At 32.8% G+C, this 17,251-nt stretch overlaps 1 protein-coding gene across 1 annotated transcript in view; it reads right to left on the minus strand.

Annotated features, from left to right (window-relative positions):
* CPLANE1 (ciliogenesis and planar polarity effector complex subunit 1) overlaps positions 1–17,251 on the minus strand; it is a 49,280-nt gene extending 32,029 nt beyond the window's left edge. The window contains exons 1-17 of the mRNA XM_088534393.1: positions 17,152–17,251; positions 16,345–16,480; positions 16,032–16,151; positions 15,043–15,275; positions 14,609–14,715; positions 13,031–13,187; positions 12,189–12,292; positions 11,841–12,023; positions 9,601–9,850; positions 8,446–8,598; positions 6,726–7,486; positions 5,741–5,925; positions 4,106–4,186; positions 3,089–3,253; positions 2,424–2,597; positions 517–745; positions 138–277 (exon numbers count right to left, since the gene is read on the minus strand). Coding sequence (XP_088390519.1) covers positions 138–277; positions 517–745; positions 2,424–2,597; positions 3,089–3,253; positions 4,106–4,186; positions 5,741–5,925; positions 6,726–7,486; positions 8,446–8,598; positions 9,601–9,850; positions 11,841–12,023; positions 12,189–12,292; positions 13,031–13,187; positions 14,609–14,715; positions 15,043–15,275; positions 16,032–16,151; positions 16,345–16,480; positions 17,152–17,232 — 3,259 coding nt within the window. The 5' untranslated portion in view covers positions 17,233–17,251. The remainder of the gene's footprint in view (positions 1–137; positions 278–516; positions 746–2,423; positions 2,598–3,088; positions 3,254–4,105; positions 4,187–5,740; positions 5,926–6,725; positions 7,487–8,445; positions 8,599–9,600; positions 9,851–11,840; positions 12,024–12,188; positions 12,293–13,030; positions 13,188–14,608; positions 14,716–15,042; positions 15,276–16,031; positions 16,152–16,344; positions 16,481–17,151) is intronic.

Here is a 17,251-nt window from a genome sequence, read left to right on the forward strand (position 1 = left end):
AAAGTAAAATATTTGCATCCTAGTAATACACATGCCAGTGAAGAACAGATGCTTGCTTGCTTTCAAGACAATTTATAGCATGTACTAAGACTGAAATAACTTGAGGAATAAACAAAATTATTTATAATTTTATGTACCTGTAAACTGCTTGTAGTTAGTATCTCCTTCGTTTGCTATTTCAGAAGTAACTGATTGTCCTAACAAAGACTGCAACTTTTCCTGAAAAGTCAGTGTTGGTGATAAGCTTAATGGCAGCTGATATTCCATCGTTTTCAGTCTGAAAGCATATCAAGAAATTGTTCATTAAAAAAGATCATAGAGAATCTAAAAAAAAAAAAAAAAACTAAAATGATGAATCTAAATAACACAGTAACCAAGCATAATGTGTTAGATGCTTTTAAAAATTTAGAGATAAAAGTTTTTAAATCAAAGCATATGCCTTGTTAAAATAAAGTTCCTGCAAAAAAAAAAGTTGCTTAACAAAACGTGCTATATTAATTTCAAGCCCCAGCTTACCTTGAGCGATGATCAGAGTTCTGAAAATACAGACTGTAGGCCACACCAATTGAAGCAGACACTTTCCAGTCCCCAAGCCTGTGTGTTAGCCACACAGCCTCTGGAATGAGTCCACCAACAAAGAACAAGTCAAGAGCATAGTCAGCTGTCCACACGGAGGAAAGGTTCTGGTCTATCACAGCTTTGGTAACCAAGGAGTGTTGCAGGGGAACAACACGAGGAAATACATCTAAGGCACAAAATCACTTCTTAATTTTCATCTTACAATATGCACTCCAATTTAAGCAATCCAGAGTCTATACTACAAAGCTTTGTTCACACTGTCTTCTCATTCATTTCAGCGCTTTAGTAATTGTGCTTTATTAGAGATGTGCTACAGGATTAATTGCCAGTAGGAAGATGCAGCTCATACTATGATAAAATATTAAGTTCAGAACAGATTATTTTCTCTGTTTAGTTACATGGTGTATATGACCATGTGCAAGATTTATTTACGATTCTTAAAATATTTAGTCATACTGAGAGAATACTTGAATATCCTAAATGTGCTGGTGATACTGTAAATGGTACATTTGAGAAAAAGAGTAAATAGATTTTTCCTACTGTTATGTAGGAAATGTACTGTTATGTTATGTATACTCATAGGTTCCTTATTGCACAGGAGAATAAAAAGGTACAGTGAATTTCAGGGGAAAGAATAGCACATAATTTTAGGAGAGAAGATTAACGACGAATTTCATATTATATTGTTTTCTGAGGTTTAAATTGTTTTCCAAGGTTTCATATCCAAATTTTCATAAAAAGGTGCCTTAAATGTTCAAGAAACCTGTAACATAGCTAATCAATGGGAACTCTAAAGAGTGATCTGCTTCTCCCACCCTATTTACTGATGTTGAGTGTTAATGACATTATTAACTAACTATGGGAATATCCACAGTGAACTTGCTTGTGGAACATAAGTTTTCTTTGAAACACTACTTACATGGATTTATGAATAATTCAAGTATCAGAATCAAGGTCTTATTTTCTATGTTCTGTCTGAAAAAATGTCTGATTAAAATACCACATAGAACATGCAGAAATGCATACTGCTGTCTGCTGCAGCTCAGGAATATTAAAAATAATTTAGTTATTCAGGTAATTTTAGAAAAATCTTAGCACTCAAGTTAATATTATAGAGCAATTTATGACATCACAATACTAACTTAGTATTAAAGTACTTAAAACACTTTGAATATGACACTTTTTTATGCCAGTGGGAATTAAATCACTTTGAATTCTTAATTCTGAAACCAAAACTTTCCTATGAAGGGAAATCTTTAGACAGAGTCTCTTGCAGAAAATACACAAAAAAATCCACTGCGACAAATGCCCATTCTCAGAAAAATGCTGGCAGTAGGGCTTAAACTCATAACTACTTAAGTTCAATGACAAATCCACTTGTTCTGATACTGCGGTGTCTAAAAAACTTAAGTCCCCAAAAGCCTGATTGTTACTATTCTTACTGAATGAGAGGGGGGAAAAAATATCTGGGTTTTTGCTTTGGGTTATTCCACAAAAGACCCCAGTCTGAATAGTTTTAAATTTTTAAAGCACTGTTTTTCTTCCCATTTTGGGAGGATCAAAGTCAGAGCCATATGTCTAAGCAAAAGAATAGTGCAAAAACTGTAAAATCATATTGTTGCACAGTTTGTGTGAACAAAAAGCATTATTTTCCTTAAATATGAAATTTAAATCACTAATTGCAAAGCACAAAAAAGTGAACATAAAAAAAAATTAACATATGGATTACATAATTCAGATACTCCTAAAATACTAGCCACAAAGTTAAAGCATTATATTTAGCACTTAAATATAGATAAAAAAAAAATAAGCACCACAAATTAAACTACTTTGAAAGAAAATACCTGGTTTGATGTGAAGCGGATGCAGGATGTCAACATTGTGTGGGGGAAGAATATAAAGCAGCTGATTTGTGAAATAAGCAGCCATGAATCGTGCCATGGACTGAATCACAGCCACAGCTGCTTCAGTATGAACATCTGTTATCCTCCACAGTTCATGCTGAGAATACTTGTTATCTAAAAAAAAAAGAGGTAAAATTAAAACACTCAGAGGAAAATTAAATTTGAATGCCCTAAATGTTTAATTGCAGCTTATCAAACAGTTCCTTTAAACAAGCCAACACTAATACTACCTAACTTCTTGACAAACTTCCAGGACTTACGGTGCTTAATATTTTCCATTAAAGACTTTTATACTAGGTTTCTAATGAATACAGATGGGACCCCTAACCTCCAAATTCAGATCAGCTCCAAGTCACAGCTCTTTAACTGTAAATTACACAATTAAAAAAAAAAAAAAAAAGTCTGAACAGCAAATTCAATAACTGCAAGTAAAAGAACATCAGGGCCAGAAAAAGATTTCTAAGGCAACTGAAAACAGACCTCAGACTCGTCTAGAATAAATAGCAATAATAGTGTATGTAATGATGGCAATAAAATCAGACTCTAGGTCATTGAAACAATATTAACACATTACTACGCCTTTACTTTCATGCTATGTAACCTACCAGAAAAAGTAGCCATCTGCTTTACTGAGAGCTGAGATCGCCTTAGAATCTCTCCTACCAGATGATCACAGAGTCCTTGAGCCTCACACAAGTTATAGTGATACAAGTGGCAAAATAATATAGCAAGATAGTATCTACTTTGAAGAAAGCATGCTCTTCGTCCTCCTACATTAAAGAAATAAAATTAAAAAAAAAATAGAAAAAGAAAAGAAATAGTAAACACAGAAACAAAATAGCAGGTCCAAAAGTACAACTTCCTACCTCTCCAAAAAACACATCTACACAAACATATACTCCAAAAAGCTACTGGTAATACAGCGAATAGAACTCAGGTGCACCTATTTTAGGAGGCACTAACTTCTTTAAATCTGTAACATATTGCAGTGTCAGTGTTCATTCTTAACAGTTTCACTTCTTGAGGTGCACAGAAGGTAATTGTTAAGACAAAGCAAAGACAGCACAGCTCAGGGGATGATAGCATTACTTGCCTTTACTAGATGAAATTTCAAATATCTTGAATTCTTTCTACATAGTGTTGAATGGGGTACTCCTCATCCTAATAATGAGAGGAACTAAAAAAAAAGATCTCCTGATCTCCGAGAAGTTTGGAATATCTGTTTCCAACCAAATCCCACAATAACTCTGGTCATAGATTCTTTTTAGTCTTGTTGCTCCCCAAACACTCAAAGTCTTCTGGTTTCACTATCATAACAATTGGTTTGTGTTCACCTGTCTTTCACTGCTATTTTCTTATTCAGAAATCTACTTGAAATTTTTCTGGACCAAATATGTTTTAGTCCTTAAGAAATCCTTGCCAAAATAGAAATGCATGGAATTTTTTTAGAGAGCAATCAAGTTGAGTTTTGACTGGTCTGTCTTCATGTCAGCTGAATTTAAAAAATGTATCCTTTATCATTTTTAATCTGACTTCCTTTCTGAAGAGCCAGAAAAATATCATAATTAACTATGTAAATTGATTACAGAAATACGTTAAAAAAGGATTATTTTATCCCTTACCATTTGCTTTGATTTCACAAAGAGATCTTTTCCATTCATCCACAGATTCTCTGTATGAGCCTAAAAGGAACTTCTCTTCACCTTTAAAAGCATACATTCAGCAAGTTAAAAGTTTCACATAGTTTTACATATGCACACACACATATGCACATAAGCATGACCACAATTAGATATTTCACTGATCAAACCCACAATAATTTTTTAATGGGGAAAAGCATTTTTTCTTAACCATTTTCATATTTCATATAATGCAAAATAAGTTCATTGTAAAAAAGTAGGTGTAAAACTGAATGCATACTAGTAAACTGAATGTATATTTTGTTCCACACTGACTATAGACCTCAGGTCTATGGACTGTTACACATTTCATCTCTCTAAATTTCATCTCTCTACATCTATCGCCACTCCTATTTTAGTCCATTGGTCAGTTGCAAACTAGTTTGGCAGAAAGGTAGATTATCACATATATATTTCTATTTCTTAAAGTTAGGGCAAATAGATAAATGAATAATAACAGTTTCTAGTTTGAGGAAAACATATTTTTCCCCCTCATATATTAAAAAGGAAAAAATAACACGCAAAAAAAAGAGCAAAAAAAAAAAGAAAGAAAGGAAAGGAAAGGAATGACAGCAGTAAACACAAAACTAGACATGGCATAAAATAAAAAATTACCAAAGTATACACTCTGGGCAGAGCAGAAAGGTAAAAAGTTAGTACCACCACAGAAGGAGAAGCAAGGGCAGATCTGCCACTCACCGCTGTGCTTATTTAGCAGCTAGCCAGACATATCGGCAGGCTCAGCTGTGCATATATGATTAGTTTGTCCCTAATATGCATGTTATGTATTTGGCAACTTAAGAAGATAAATAAAGAACATACAAAAGTGCTGGAAAGATTCATATACTGATGGGATCAAAGAGACATCTGAAGGAGCTAATGTATTGTATGGAGTGATATATGAGAGGCTAGAAGCATCATTCCAGGATGAGAGGTTAGTGATAAGGAAAAGATGAGTATTGTGATGGGAGACATAACTGAGAAATGGGCCTTATAAGAGTGGAGGAGTAAAGGAAGACAGAGTAAACAGATGACAATAATGTGTAGGAAATGAAGTTGTAACCACTTTCTGCTGGCAGAAAAAACATGCAACATTAACTCTATTAGATCAGGTCATACTATATTAGACACAGAAGCTGACTACATTTTTGCACACATGACATGTTTGTGCCCACAGTGATCACACAAAGTAAAAGGGGACATCTATTTAGAAATCTTCTAAGTGACATATTGTGATGCCCATCTACCCAGTGGAAATAAGACAGGACAAGAATCCAAATCAGGATTCAGATGTTGCTTTCAGATTGTTTTTAAATCTTGAGTGCGATGCATATCGAATAGAAGTCAATGTGATCTTTTTATTACATAGTTATTATTTTTAATAGGAGTAGAGTTCAAAAGCTCTGAAGGATCCTACAGAGATGCACTGGGACACAAAACATTTAAGAGAAACTCTTGATAGGAATTGTTAGAAAGGTCCTGCTATTAACTAATTATTTAAGCTGATAAAAGTCAGTTACTAGGTCCAACTTAATTGCAACTTATTATTCAGTACAAAGCTCTTTCCAAAGTACTAACCAGCTACAGAATTAAGCTTTAAATGTTGTTCTAAGGTCACTCCTGAAGACTGGAGGGTTGCTTGTATATGACTTAAAAGTGACGAGACAACAGATTCTTCATCTGCATTCTTATGTGCTTTTCTGTTCAGCTGTGTTTGATACCAAACAACTTTATTATATAATAACTGCCATAGTACAGTCAACCTGTAGTTCAAGAAATGTAATATTATGGAAAAAAAAAAGAAAAAAGGTTAGCAAAGATACTTCTGGTCAATCTGTATACAATTTAGATAAAAAAAATATATTTTTATGGATCTAAAAATTTAATTTTGTTTTATGTTAAAAACAATTCTATATATTATAATAAAAGGGAGGGAGAAATCACTTTTGTCCTAGTGTTGCTTTTTTATCACCAGTGTTATGTCTATGTAAGCGCAGAAAAATCAATCTACTTCAAGCACCCAAATGTTGGCTTCAAAATGAAATCGTGAAGCTCTAAAGAACAGTGAAATGAAATAACTTCAGTAAACCTTCAAAACAGATAACACAGTCTTTATAAATTAAAAAATACCAACATACCAAAAGCATTAAAAAAAATAATAAAATAAAATAAAGCCTGTGAAAAACCTGACCAGAGAACACAAACCTAGAGCTATCAAGTCCTTGCAGCCTACAGGAGTATTAAATAGATCTACTCAGTTCTGCCACAAGCTCGTGAAACTGCGATACTTGGACTGATGATGTACTACCAGGCTAGCTGGTGCAACTTGTTATCCCTCTAATTACCTCTCAGCTCACTGGCAGTAACTAGTTAATTTCTCATAACCGAATTACATTCAGCTATAGGTATGAGCCCTAATCCGTGTACTTTAATAGGCTGTAAGATTTTTCCACAGAGTACAATACAGGAAAAAAAGAAAAGAAAGAAAGAATGTTATAGCTACTCTATAAATAAGAAATACAATTGTAGTTCAAATATTTTTTCATACAGAGATCAGCTGTACCTTCTTTCTGTCTTGCCATTGTGATTTATTACTTGAGGGGTCTCTCTGAGCAGAGATTTTAGAGCGCTGATTTGTTGAGTAGCACTCTCACCAAGAGCTAGGAAAATAGGCACCACAAGGGAGTCAAGCTCCACTAGACTATTAACAACAGGAGATGCAAAAAAAACCTCATTTTGTAGTACACACATGCTACTGAGAGTGTGAGAAACCATCCTTAGAAGACAGAAGCATGCCAAAAGGTTTTCTGAGAACACCTCATCCTGCTGGTGAGTAAGGATCAGTTTTATAGTTTGTAACGTCAGCTTTGCCACATGCACAGTCAGACTGGCTCTTGAATGCCCATAAAGGAGAGTTAAACACTGCTGAAAATATTTTAACACATAATACATCCAGTGAGTATTCTTCAAAGACTTATTTAAAAATGCATCCTGATTTAGTGAAGAGCCTTCTATGAACTGCAGAATGTTGAAAAAATGGGTAAAGCAGTTTACTGTATAATTCAGCAAAGTATCTTTCTCTTCCATATTTTTTGAAACTCCTATCTGCCAGGCAGTAAGGAGATTTTTCTCAATAGAATTTAGTTCTGCTGATAAGTTATCTTTTTCTTCAGTAACATCTTTTGCATGAATAGTATCAAACATTGATGCAAATTCCAAACGGCCTTGATCAGCTTTACCAACAAATGAACTGATTCTCTGGCTAGAGAAGCTGGACAAGCTATTTTTAAAGTGTTTTTCATCGTCTGATTCTTCTTCATAATCCTAAATCAGAGAGGGAAAAAAGAAAGTTTAATTTAATCACATTTTCTAAAAACAGACTGCAAGGAATTACAGTTCCGTCAGTCTCATATACCAATACTTAATTAATTTCTGGCTGTTCAGAAAAGGCTAGTAAATCTAATTTCTCAGCAGTTTCATATAGAGTGAAAACCTGGACATGGTTATTTGCAGTAGTTATGCAGCAAAGAAAACCCCAAAACACTGTATGTACACCAATAGTTTCTAAAACAGAAACTGAAATTCTGTCCTTTACTACTAAGAGAAGCACAGAATATGAGGAAGTGTTTTTTCCAGATACCTGTAAGGCATTAAAACCATCTACCAAAACCCTGATACATGTCCTAGAATGAGAAACTTCATCAGAGAAACAAATTAAAAGACAAAGCTTGAAATGGAGTTGGGAAAGGCCATTAGATGACTTTGATGACTTAGGTAGCCATTCTGCCTAAAAATATTTTAAGATTTTAGAATTGATTCAAGTCTAAAACTGAGTATCTTATTTACTATTTACTAATAGTATTATTTACTAGTTTACTATTTCTAATAATATTAAACTTAATATACTTCATAGCTCCTATATGTGTAGCATAATTTATTACATGGTGAAGCTAAAACTAAAAGAAATTGATGTAAACATACATCTGTATTTATTTCTTTAAAAAATTAACTAAATTCTAACAGATGTTAGATTCTGACAGATGTTTTCTATTCAGAAAAAAAAATGTTTGAAAACTAAAGTATCAATTGAGAAAAATCAACCATCTCTCGTGCTTATAAAAATCTGAGAACTTAGCCAAATATGAAATTACTTTAAACATCCTTAATAAGAGCAAATATACCTGAATTACTATTATTTAAAAAATTCTTTACATCTTAATTCTAAGAATATCTTAAAATTAAATCATTTGCATAATTATAAGAGTGAAAATGCTATTAAATACCTGTAAATCAATGTTTTTGTCATTCACTTCTGTTGTGTCCTTTTCCAGGAATTTTGGAATGGTGGGAAAGATGCAGCTTTGATTTTGAGTATGTTTCAAAAGACTAGCTTTTAAAGACAACAACGATCGTAAAAATGTCCGTCTTGCTTTAGACTAAAAGAAGCATAAATAAAGCAAAATATTCTCTAGTAAGCAAAATCACCCCTAGTAATAAATCAGACATTTCCTACACAAAACAAAGAAGCTGGTCCCCGCTGTAAAAACCCTGGGCATAAAGAGAGAACAGAATACGTATTGTACAGAAACCATCATTTGGCCATATTTGTAGAATGCAATATTTTTACTATATCAGAAGACTTCATTTCACCTAATGCTGAAAGACTATGCTTTCTTATACCACAAAAAATCCCACAAGCTGGCATATATGTAGGACTTCCTTGTGTTCTGAATAACAATACACCTCTAAAGCCCTCAAATCCTTGTCCACTCTTCTAATGCATTCATGAATGCCATCACAGCATGCATCTCCAAAAACTCAGAATACAAACACTGGAGGACAACCGTCATTCAGTATCCATTAGAAACACAAAAGCTCTTGATATCTGTTACATCTTAGGGAGTTAAGTCGTTGGTAGTTGTTGAACAGTCTCTTCTGTTTCTCTTTTTCCATATTTAGTTCAACTCAAAGAGGCTTAGCAAGCTTTAATTGACAATGACAGTTGAGAATCTAGTGGGTACAGGTTCACAGTATAATTGGGATTGCTGTTGCCTGCTCTAAAACAGCAGCATGCTCTCTAAAACTGAAAGGTTTTAGAGCATCCTTTTGTGTAAGGATGAATTGATCAGAGTAACATAATATTTCCCAGTGCTCTGATCCAACTCTATAGATGCATAAACCATTCAATTTCTTTTAAAGTTATTTGAAGAGATTTTATAACGATAATTTGGACAGTCTCCTTTACTACTTTTCACTGAAATGTAACAAATGAACAAATAAATAAGTTTCAAATAAAACTGTGTATTCAGTGTTTTCCAAACCAGTGTAATAGAAAGGTATAAAAGAATGCAACCAAATTTCACAATGAAGTACATTTTTGCATTTTTATACTTATTGAGGTTTTACTTAAAGCCCACAAACAAAATCCACAACTTTACCTTACAGTTTGTGAAATTCTGTCGGACATTTTCAAGCCGTTGGGTTGAATCAAGCAAAAGCGATCTTACAAATCCCGATGGTGAAAGCTTGTTGGGAAATCTTAGCACTGTTATCATGTATCCATCCGAAACAATGAGGTAGGGTAATGTCGAGTGGGAAGTAACAGAGAATCTCTGTCTGAAAATGTCACTTTCAGAAGCTGAAGAACCAAGAGACTGACTAGAGTCTTGACACAAAGAGTGCTGCTGTCTAGCAAGTAAAATAAAGATACATCAACAATTGAGAGCACCTATCATATACAGAAACCATGAATGGAAATAGAGTAAGAAACTTAAGAAAATTACATATCACTTACAGAAATCTAGATAATTAAATTATCATATAGAAATTTAATGTGAAATTGGAAATAATAATATGATTTAAATAATATTTCCTAGCAAAATAATAGGAACATACTTAAGTTTATTTTCAATTCACAGAGTTGCAACTGCAAAAAAATTTTGCACAAATCCAACATGCTCATTCTGCAAAACTTTAAACGTTTCCTTAAATTTATATATTCTGAGTAGTCCTACTGGCATGATAGTGGCATGATAGAAACACCTCGCTGATGAAATCGTAAGTAACTACGAATAAAGTCATGTAGGAAAAAAGATGGCCAAAATCAGAATCTTAATATTTCAGAATCAGTCCGTCATTTAACAGAAGTTTTTTTTTTTTAATCAAAACACAAAAGTCCAAAGCATTCCTTACAATGGAAAGATTGGTGTTCCAGAAAGTCCTGTGTATGTGTTCTAATAACATTAAATTAATGTCAAAAATTTTGAAATAATGTGTGTTCAATAATTGATATTTTTTCTGTTTCTTGTTAGTCAAAAAGCTAGTGGATTGTCTGAAAGCTTTGGAAGTTGAATGTATTAAATAAACATTATTAAGTTATTTTAATACATTTCAGTATTTAATTTTTCAGTGTTCCAGGATAAGAAGGTATTATGATGCTTTCTTGTAGATTCTGTGTACTTTGAACACAGAAAGTTGCAATAATCTTTGATACTTTTAAAAGATTATAAAAGATGCTAACTCTTAAGTATTAAGAATTAATTTAAATATTAAATAATTTTAATTATTTTTAATTATTTAAATATATTATTATTAAAATTATTCATTAAAATTAAATATATTATTAAAATAATAATGTATTTAAATATATAATAATGTATATTATATACTATTATATAAATGATATATAAGTATACTATTGTTAAATCATTTAAATTATTAAATTAATTAATTTAAATTATGTATGATTGTTCACTTACTGGTAAAAACAATTCTGGCAAAACAATATGCAATAGATGCATTATCTAAAGAATGCTAGGTATAGTCTAGATATTTCTAGACTATATTTAATGTATTTCTAAGATACGATGAATCTAAACACTATAGAAGTACTATATATAAACAAACACAAGGAATTTTTTTAATGTATCATGGAGTAATACATTTATACAGCATCTGGCGTTAGTCAGGAAGTTCTAGTAGGACTTTCAAGAACAAAATATGAGTGTTTAATTTTTTTTTTGTCTTCTGGGTATTCAGGTTGCATTACTTTTGTAATTTACAGTTTAGGCTTAAAAAAAAAAAAAAAAAAAAAAAAAACTATTATCAGATCCCCTTAACTTACTCCTCCAACCTTCTGAAACCTATATTTTCAAAATTCCCACCACTCTAACACTATAATTTCAAAATTTGGAACCTGAATAACCAAAATGTATTTCAACAAATATGTATTTTATGTCCATGCAAATATCCTATTTAAAAGATTTGATATAGAAATGTGATATAAACTCCTGTAATTAAAACCAAACAGTCAATAAGGAAAGCTCAATTGATTAATATTAATCAATATTTTTAGCATTTCTATAAATTCGATTTTTCCTACACTAAAAAAAACAGCATTTAAATTATCACTAATTTCATAAACACTTAAATATGCAACAGCCCCAAAAGTCACTTAAATAATGTATACTTACATTGCCACAATGCCAGTTTTTCATCTGGACAAACCCATTATAAGAAATAGAAGAGAACTATGAATGAGAAACAGATATTGAGAAGACAGACATAAGGAAAGCAAAAGATTGAACTTGAAAGATGTGTTTGTTTAAAACTGTAAAAACATAGAAAGCAGGATATGATCATATGACAAAGACACATAAACATTTTCAAAATCTTTTACCTGTATGTTATTAGGGGATGAAATGGAATAAACTCTGCTGGTCCAAATTCTACAGAGCAGCCTGAAGTAATCAAGGTCAGCAATTCACCCATACAAGTCAATAAAATCAACGATCCACGTTTTAACATGCAAGCCAAGAAAAGGCTATTAGGAGTCCAACTCATGTCACCAACCCAATAAGACCTAAATAGGGAAAGGAAAATATTTGTCTCTCTTGGTCAAATCATTCTAACAAAATTAAGGATAATTTCTGCTGGGTGGGAAGGAAGAGGGGAAAGGGAGTGAGGAAGGGATAAGGCAGAGCAACAGGAGTACTTACTGTACCAGTAACTAGTACTAATTACTGACCTGACAAATTTGGAGGGAACTGTGCTGTTCTTGCTACTGCAACCTTTAAGACTACCCGAAACAGTTAGAAAATTCAGCGTGTTTAAAAACAAAATCTGAGTTGCCTAAAAAGAAAAAGCACAACGGAATGGTTCATATCAAAATAACATTACTGTTTACTTTAAAGCTTTCTATTAATAATTTATTCTATTAGATGTACTGGCAACACTATATGAAAGTGACAATGCTACTCAGCATTACTACTTAAAGCATTAGTTAACACATACGTTTCTGAACTTGAAAAATAATTAACTCTTATTATATACATTATCTACCATTTTGAGCCTTTTTTTTTCTTTTTCCTAACGTCTGAGAAATATCCTAAGATCACTCTTATCCGGTCTTACTGGTGAATAAGCACTAGGGCTATGAAGTACATCATCTCTTCCTGGAATTTTATACTGGCTGGCCAGTATTTCCAGATATCAGTATCAATAAATCCTACACAGACTTGACCTGAGATTTGGCCTTCTTGAATTGTTATGGGGAACACCTTTATGAAGTGGGACCATAACCCCTTCCCCATCTTCAGCTGAGAGTCATCCAGTACCTTTGCAGATACAATACTTGAATTTAGTTTATTTTTTATCATATTTCTCAAAGAATAAAGATGAAAGACTGGCTGATACAAAGTTCTTAACTGAGTAACTGCATTCCAAGAACTACAAGTTGGGCAGAACTTCTTGGTATGAATATAATCCATTGCCTTACTAGAAATTACATCTAAAACAATTCAGTAGATCACCTTTATCAGACTTGCAACAGAACTATTACTTTAAGTAATAAACTTCTGTTATTCATACCTTTGGATCATTTTGATTAACAGCTACTGCAAGTAAAAGTCCATCTCTTGCAAATGCAGTTAACAAAGCTCCTCTTGACTTTACAGACACACACTGAGGAACCAGATTAGCAAGAGAACAGGTCTGCTGTACCCAGTGAATCTGATATGGCAAAGCACTAAATACCAAAAAAAAAGAACAACAAAAACAAGAGGTTATTCAGCAGTACTGAATGGAATGATTCATTCATCAGGAAAAAAAAAAAAAAACAGATACACACAAAACATGTAAAAAAAAGCATCACATTGTCTTCAACAACATTATCGATGAAAGATATTTGAGATTTACAGGACTTTAAAAAATGGTATCTAAGTTTTTTATGAGACAGAAATTTGGGCTGTGAATATAAAACAGCCCAATATGCTGTTGACCTAGGATATGCATATTCCATCCAAGAGCAGCCTGACTGGACAGTACAACATGGAAGAAAACTGCAAACTGCTCTTAAAGAATCTAAAAAGATTCAAAACATGACACAAAACAAGAGAGTAAGACTGCAATTGAAAGAATGCCAACAGATGCAAAACAGAGATTGAGAGTTATGGTGGAGAAATAAGATATATAATTGCAACTAATGAGACTGAGTGATAATAGGCATAAAAAAGTGAAAGACATGGTTGAGGATTGTTGTTACAATGTAAGGCTGCAAATACTATGGTACACAAGAAGAAAACAGTCTCATGCATTCTACACTGGGACTACACTAGGAATATCATGAGCTCTTTTGATTTTTTTGTATTGATGGTGAGCTACTGCTATGCTACTAACAAACTGAGTGAAGAGTTGTACATTTTAGGAAGGCAAGGAAGAAGTTAATTCTTTAAAAAAAAATCAATTGTATACTTTCAGATGTAGGGCATATTCAAGTTATACCCACAGAGGTGCACTGATAAACTTGCATACAATGGGGTTTCTCTCCTAAGGAGAGAAATGGACTATCGATGCATGCAGAAGCAGTTTTCAATTGCATTAAGCGGTTGCACCAGTAAAACTCTATCAGTAAATAGTCCCATTCCAATTAAAATAAATAAATACATGTATGTAGTCTAGGTGTAGAAGATGATAAAGCGAATAGAAAACAAATACTATAGATAAACAGTCATAATAAAGAAGAGAAAGAGATACATTGGCATTCAAAGCTGTGCGATACGCTAATAATTTGAGAAAAACAAGAAAAGGAGAATATGTCAGCACTACACAGAAAATCTCCTGACAGATACATCTGTGTGGCAGCGCAGGTATGTATAGATACTCACCTATATTTTAGGAGAAATGCATTCAATTTTATTTAGGTGTAAACCATTTTTACTAATAAACTACGAAAAACATTTCATGCACATTTTGTTCATGTATACATAAATATACTATGATGCAAACTACAAAGTACATATACAAATATAGATAGATGTTTGTAACCATTAGCTAACTGTATATTAATGCAAACACCACGAGCTGATATGCAGCTTTGAAACCTCACTTTGAAGAACTTTATTCTAAACTCTCCTAAACTAATACACTTTCCAATAGCTTTGAACTCACCTAACACATCTGAAGCTATTTTCATGCCATCGGAGAGCCAAAAATGTGAGCACCAAGCATTCCCCAGAGTAGAAGACAAAACTGCATAAACAGCAATCACCCAGTATCTGGAGAAAAACACACAAACAAAAAAAATCCTGATTACACAGTTTCTTCCTTAATGCCTTAAGTATTTATCACAATAGGTATTACAATTCAAGCAAAATAACATAATGTTGTTATTCATAAGTATAAAGGCAGGTGAGAAAACACTGGGTTAGAGGAACTTTGGTCTTATTCGGTATGACTGTTTTTATGCTGGCATTAAACCTAATAAGAACTAACAGTTGCCTACACCCTTCGCCAGAGACAAAATTCTTAGAACTCACTGTACCTTCTGAGATTCCAGTTTACTCAAGAGATGAGATGTATTGCTTTAGGCTTGTTTTTTTTACCTCATTTTGTATGAAAGCAGCATGCACTCCGGTTTCTTTTTCATCAGTGGAAGGCAGCATAACAGATTCATCAGGCAAAATTTGTGTCCAGCGTCCAGCCACTGAAGAATTCTTAGAGCAGTGTGTATTTGCCTGCTCTGTGCTCTCCCAGAGAAAGACACATGCCGTAGGAGTAGTGAATAGTATTTTTCTGCCATCTCCAGATACATACAAGTGCAATCGCATCAAACACTCTGGAAAAATTAACAACGTGCCAGAATAATTTTTTATTATCTGTTCAATTTATATTTTAAAAAGAAAGGAAATTTCCTTCTTCTCAGTCAAAACAAATCCAGACTTCCACTTTAAAGATTCTACCTTTCCAAACTGCATCACTAGTAGAGCAATTTCTGCAGTGGTAATGTCAGATTGGATTCCCATTTCTATGCACTTTATGAATTTACTTAGGTCTTTCCTGATATGATCTTTCTTGAAATCTTGAAGTCTTTTATTACAGTTACAAATATATGCCTAAGAGCTCTACTCATTCATTACCTTCAACTGCTAAATGCACTACTGATATTCACTGAAACAATGGAACTGCTTGTGCAATACTTGACTTTGCAACACCATGTTATTGAGATTATGCAATATAAGATAGTATTTTATGCAAAGTTCACAATGCCTTTATATTATTCCTTCCAACAGTATTTGCCATTGAAAAACATACAGAGAATAAACTTAAAATGAAGCACATATGTTTTAAATCAAGTGTACATCTGCTCTCAGTTGTATTACAAAATAAAGACTTAATGTATTAAAAATTGAATTATTGTTTACAGGAGCTTTGAGATTTCAAAAATATATCTTTAAATAACATAGCTAGCATATAAATCATACAAATTATAAATATAGATTTACTTATGTAATAGCATTTAATAATGAGAGGAAAAACACTTCGTCTCTACCCAATTTTTAAAAGGATAAAGCGAAAAAAAAAAAAACCCCACCTTGTGCTGCTGTAATGGCTTTCCTAGACTCTTCAATTGCTGGCACAATTTTCAACAAGTCTTGATCTTTATTCCAAAGAAATAGTTCTCCTGTTGTAAGTATTCCTGCCAACCAAGCACCTGAAATCATTGTTAGATGGTTATAACTGCACTAGTGTGAAGTATTTTAAATCTCTTCCTTTCATTTTAGTCACAGTTTTACAGCTGAGACTGAACTGGCAAATCCTTCTGATTATTTCATCTTTTAGATCACTAGAATTAAAAATAAAATATCATGATTTTATAACGTTATTATGAGATATTAATACTTAACCATTTCTTGAAGTTGTTAAGACGATTACATTTTTTAGCAATGACTGCAGCCGAGGGATTTTTTTCTTTGTCCTCCCTGACGTCAGGTTAATTTCATTTATATGTTTATCATCCAGAAGAAAAATAGCCTCTTTTTCCTATTTAAAGAAAAAAAATAGCTCATTTTTAAAATGTTATTTGTCATATTTCTATATTTGTCTGCAAAATAATGTATGCAAAAAATGTTAGACTAATGGGGAAAATAATGAAAAAAACACATAATTTATTATTATAATTGTCATATCATGTTACAGTATAACATCATATTTAACATTAACCCAAATTGATACAGAATTTGGTTCACAAGAGATTGAACTAGTAGACCATGCTTGCAATAACTAGCAAAAAGATCTCCAAAACACCTCAGCTGAACTAGCAGGCAACTAGTGCAAGATTAGACTCCAGTTACCTCCTTCTGCACTATTGAATTCAGTGAAATTTTTACCACCAATGAAAGACAAAATTTCAATGGAAGGACTCAGCCTTTAATGGTTGCCTACTTAAGCTCAAATCATACATTAAAAGAGAAAGGAAAAAAATCTAGTATTTCATCGGAGGTGCATAAGAAAGTACATGTTCAATGGGTGCAGCAAGACTGGGATAATGATTTTTTCACGGTTTTGTTTACAATTTCATAAAATACTAACTAGTGCAGCACGTCCTGAAGCTTTTCCACCCCCCTACATAAAAACAGAAATGCTAAACAAGCTTGTCATGATTAAAACATAGCTTTTTTTTTTCCCCCCACAGAAAAAATCCCTTATCTCACCTGACCAATCCAGGAGATGCGAGGCCATGGCTTTCTTTGTTTGATACATGTAGACATGAGAACGTCTAGCTTAACCTCCATTCTTACTAAATCCCTTAGT

Source organism: Tinamus guttatus, unplaced genomic scaffold (assembly GCF_059628265.1).
Source record: "Tinamus guttatus ecotype Peru unplaced genomic scaffold, ASM5962826v1 Tinamus_guttatus_pri_ptg000549l, whole genome shotgun sequence".
Taxonomy (NCBI): domain Eukaryota; kingdom Metazoa; phylum Chordata; class Aves; order Tinamiformes; family Tinamidae; genus Tinamus; species Tinamus guttatus.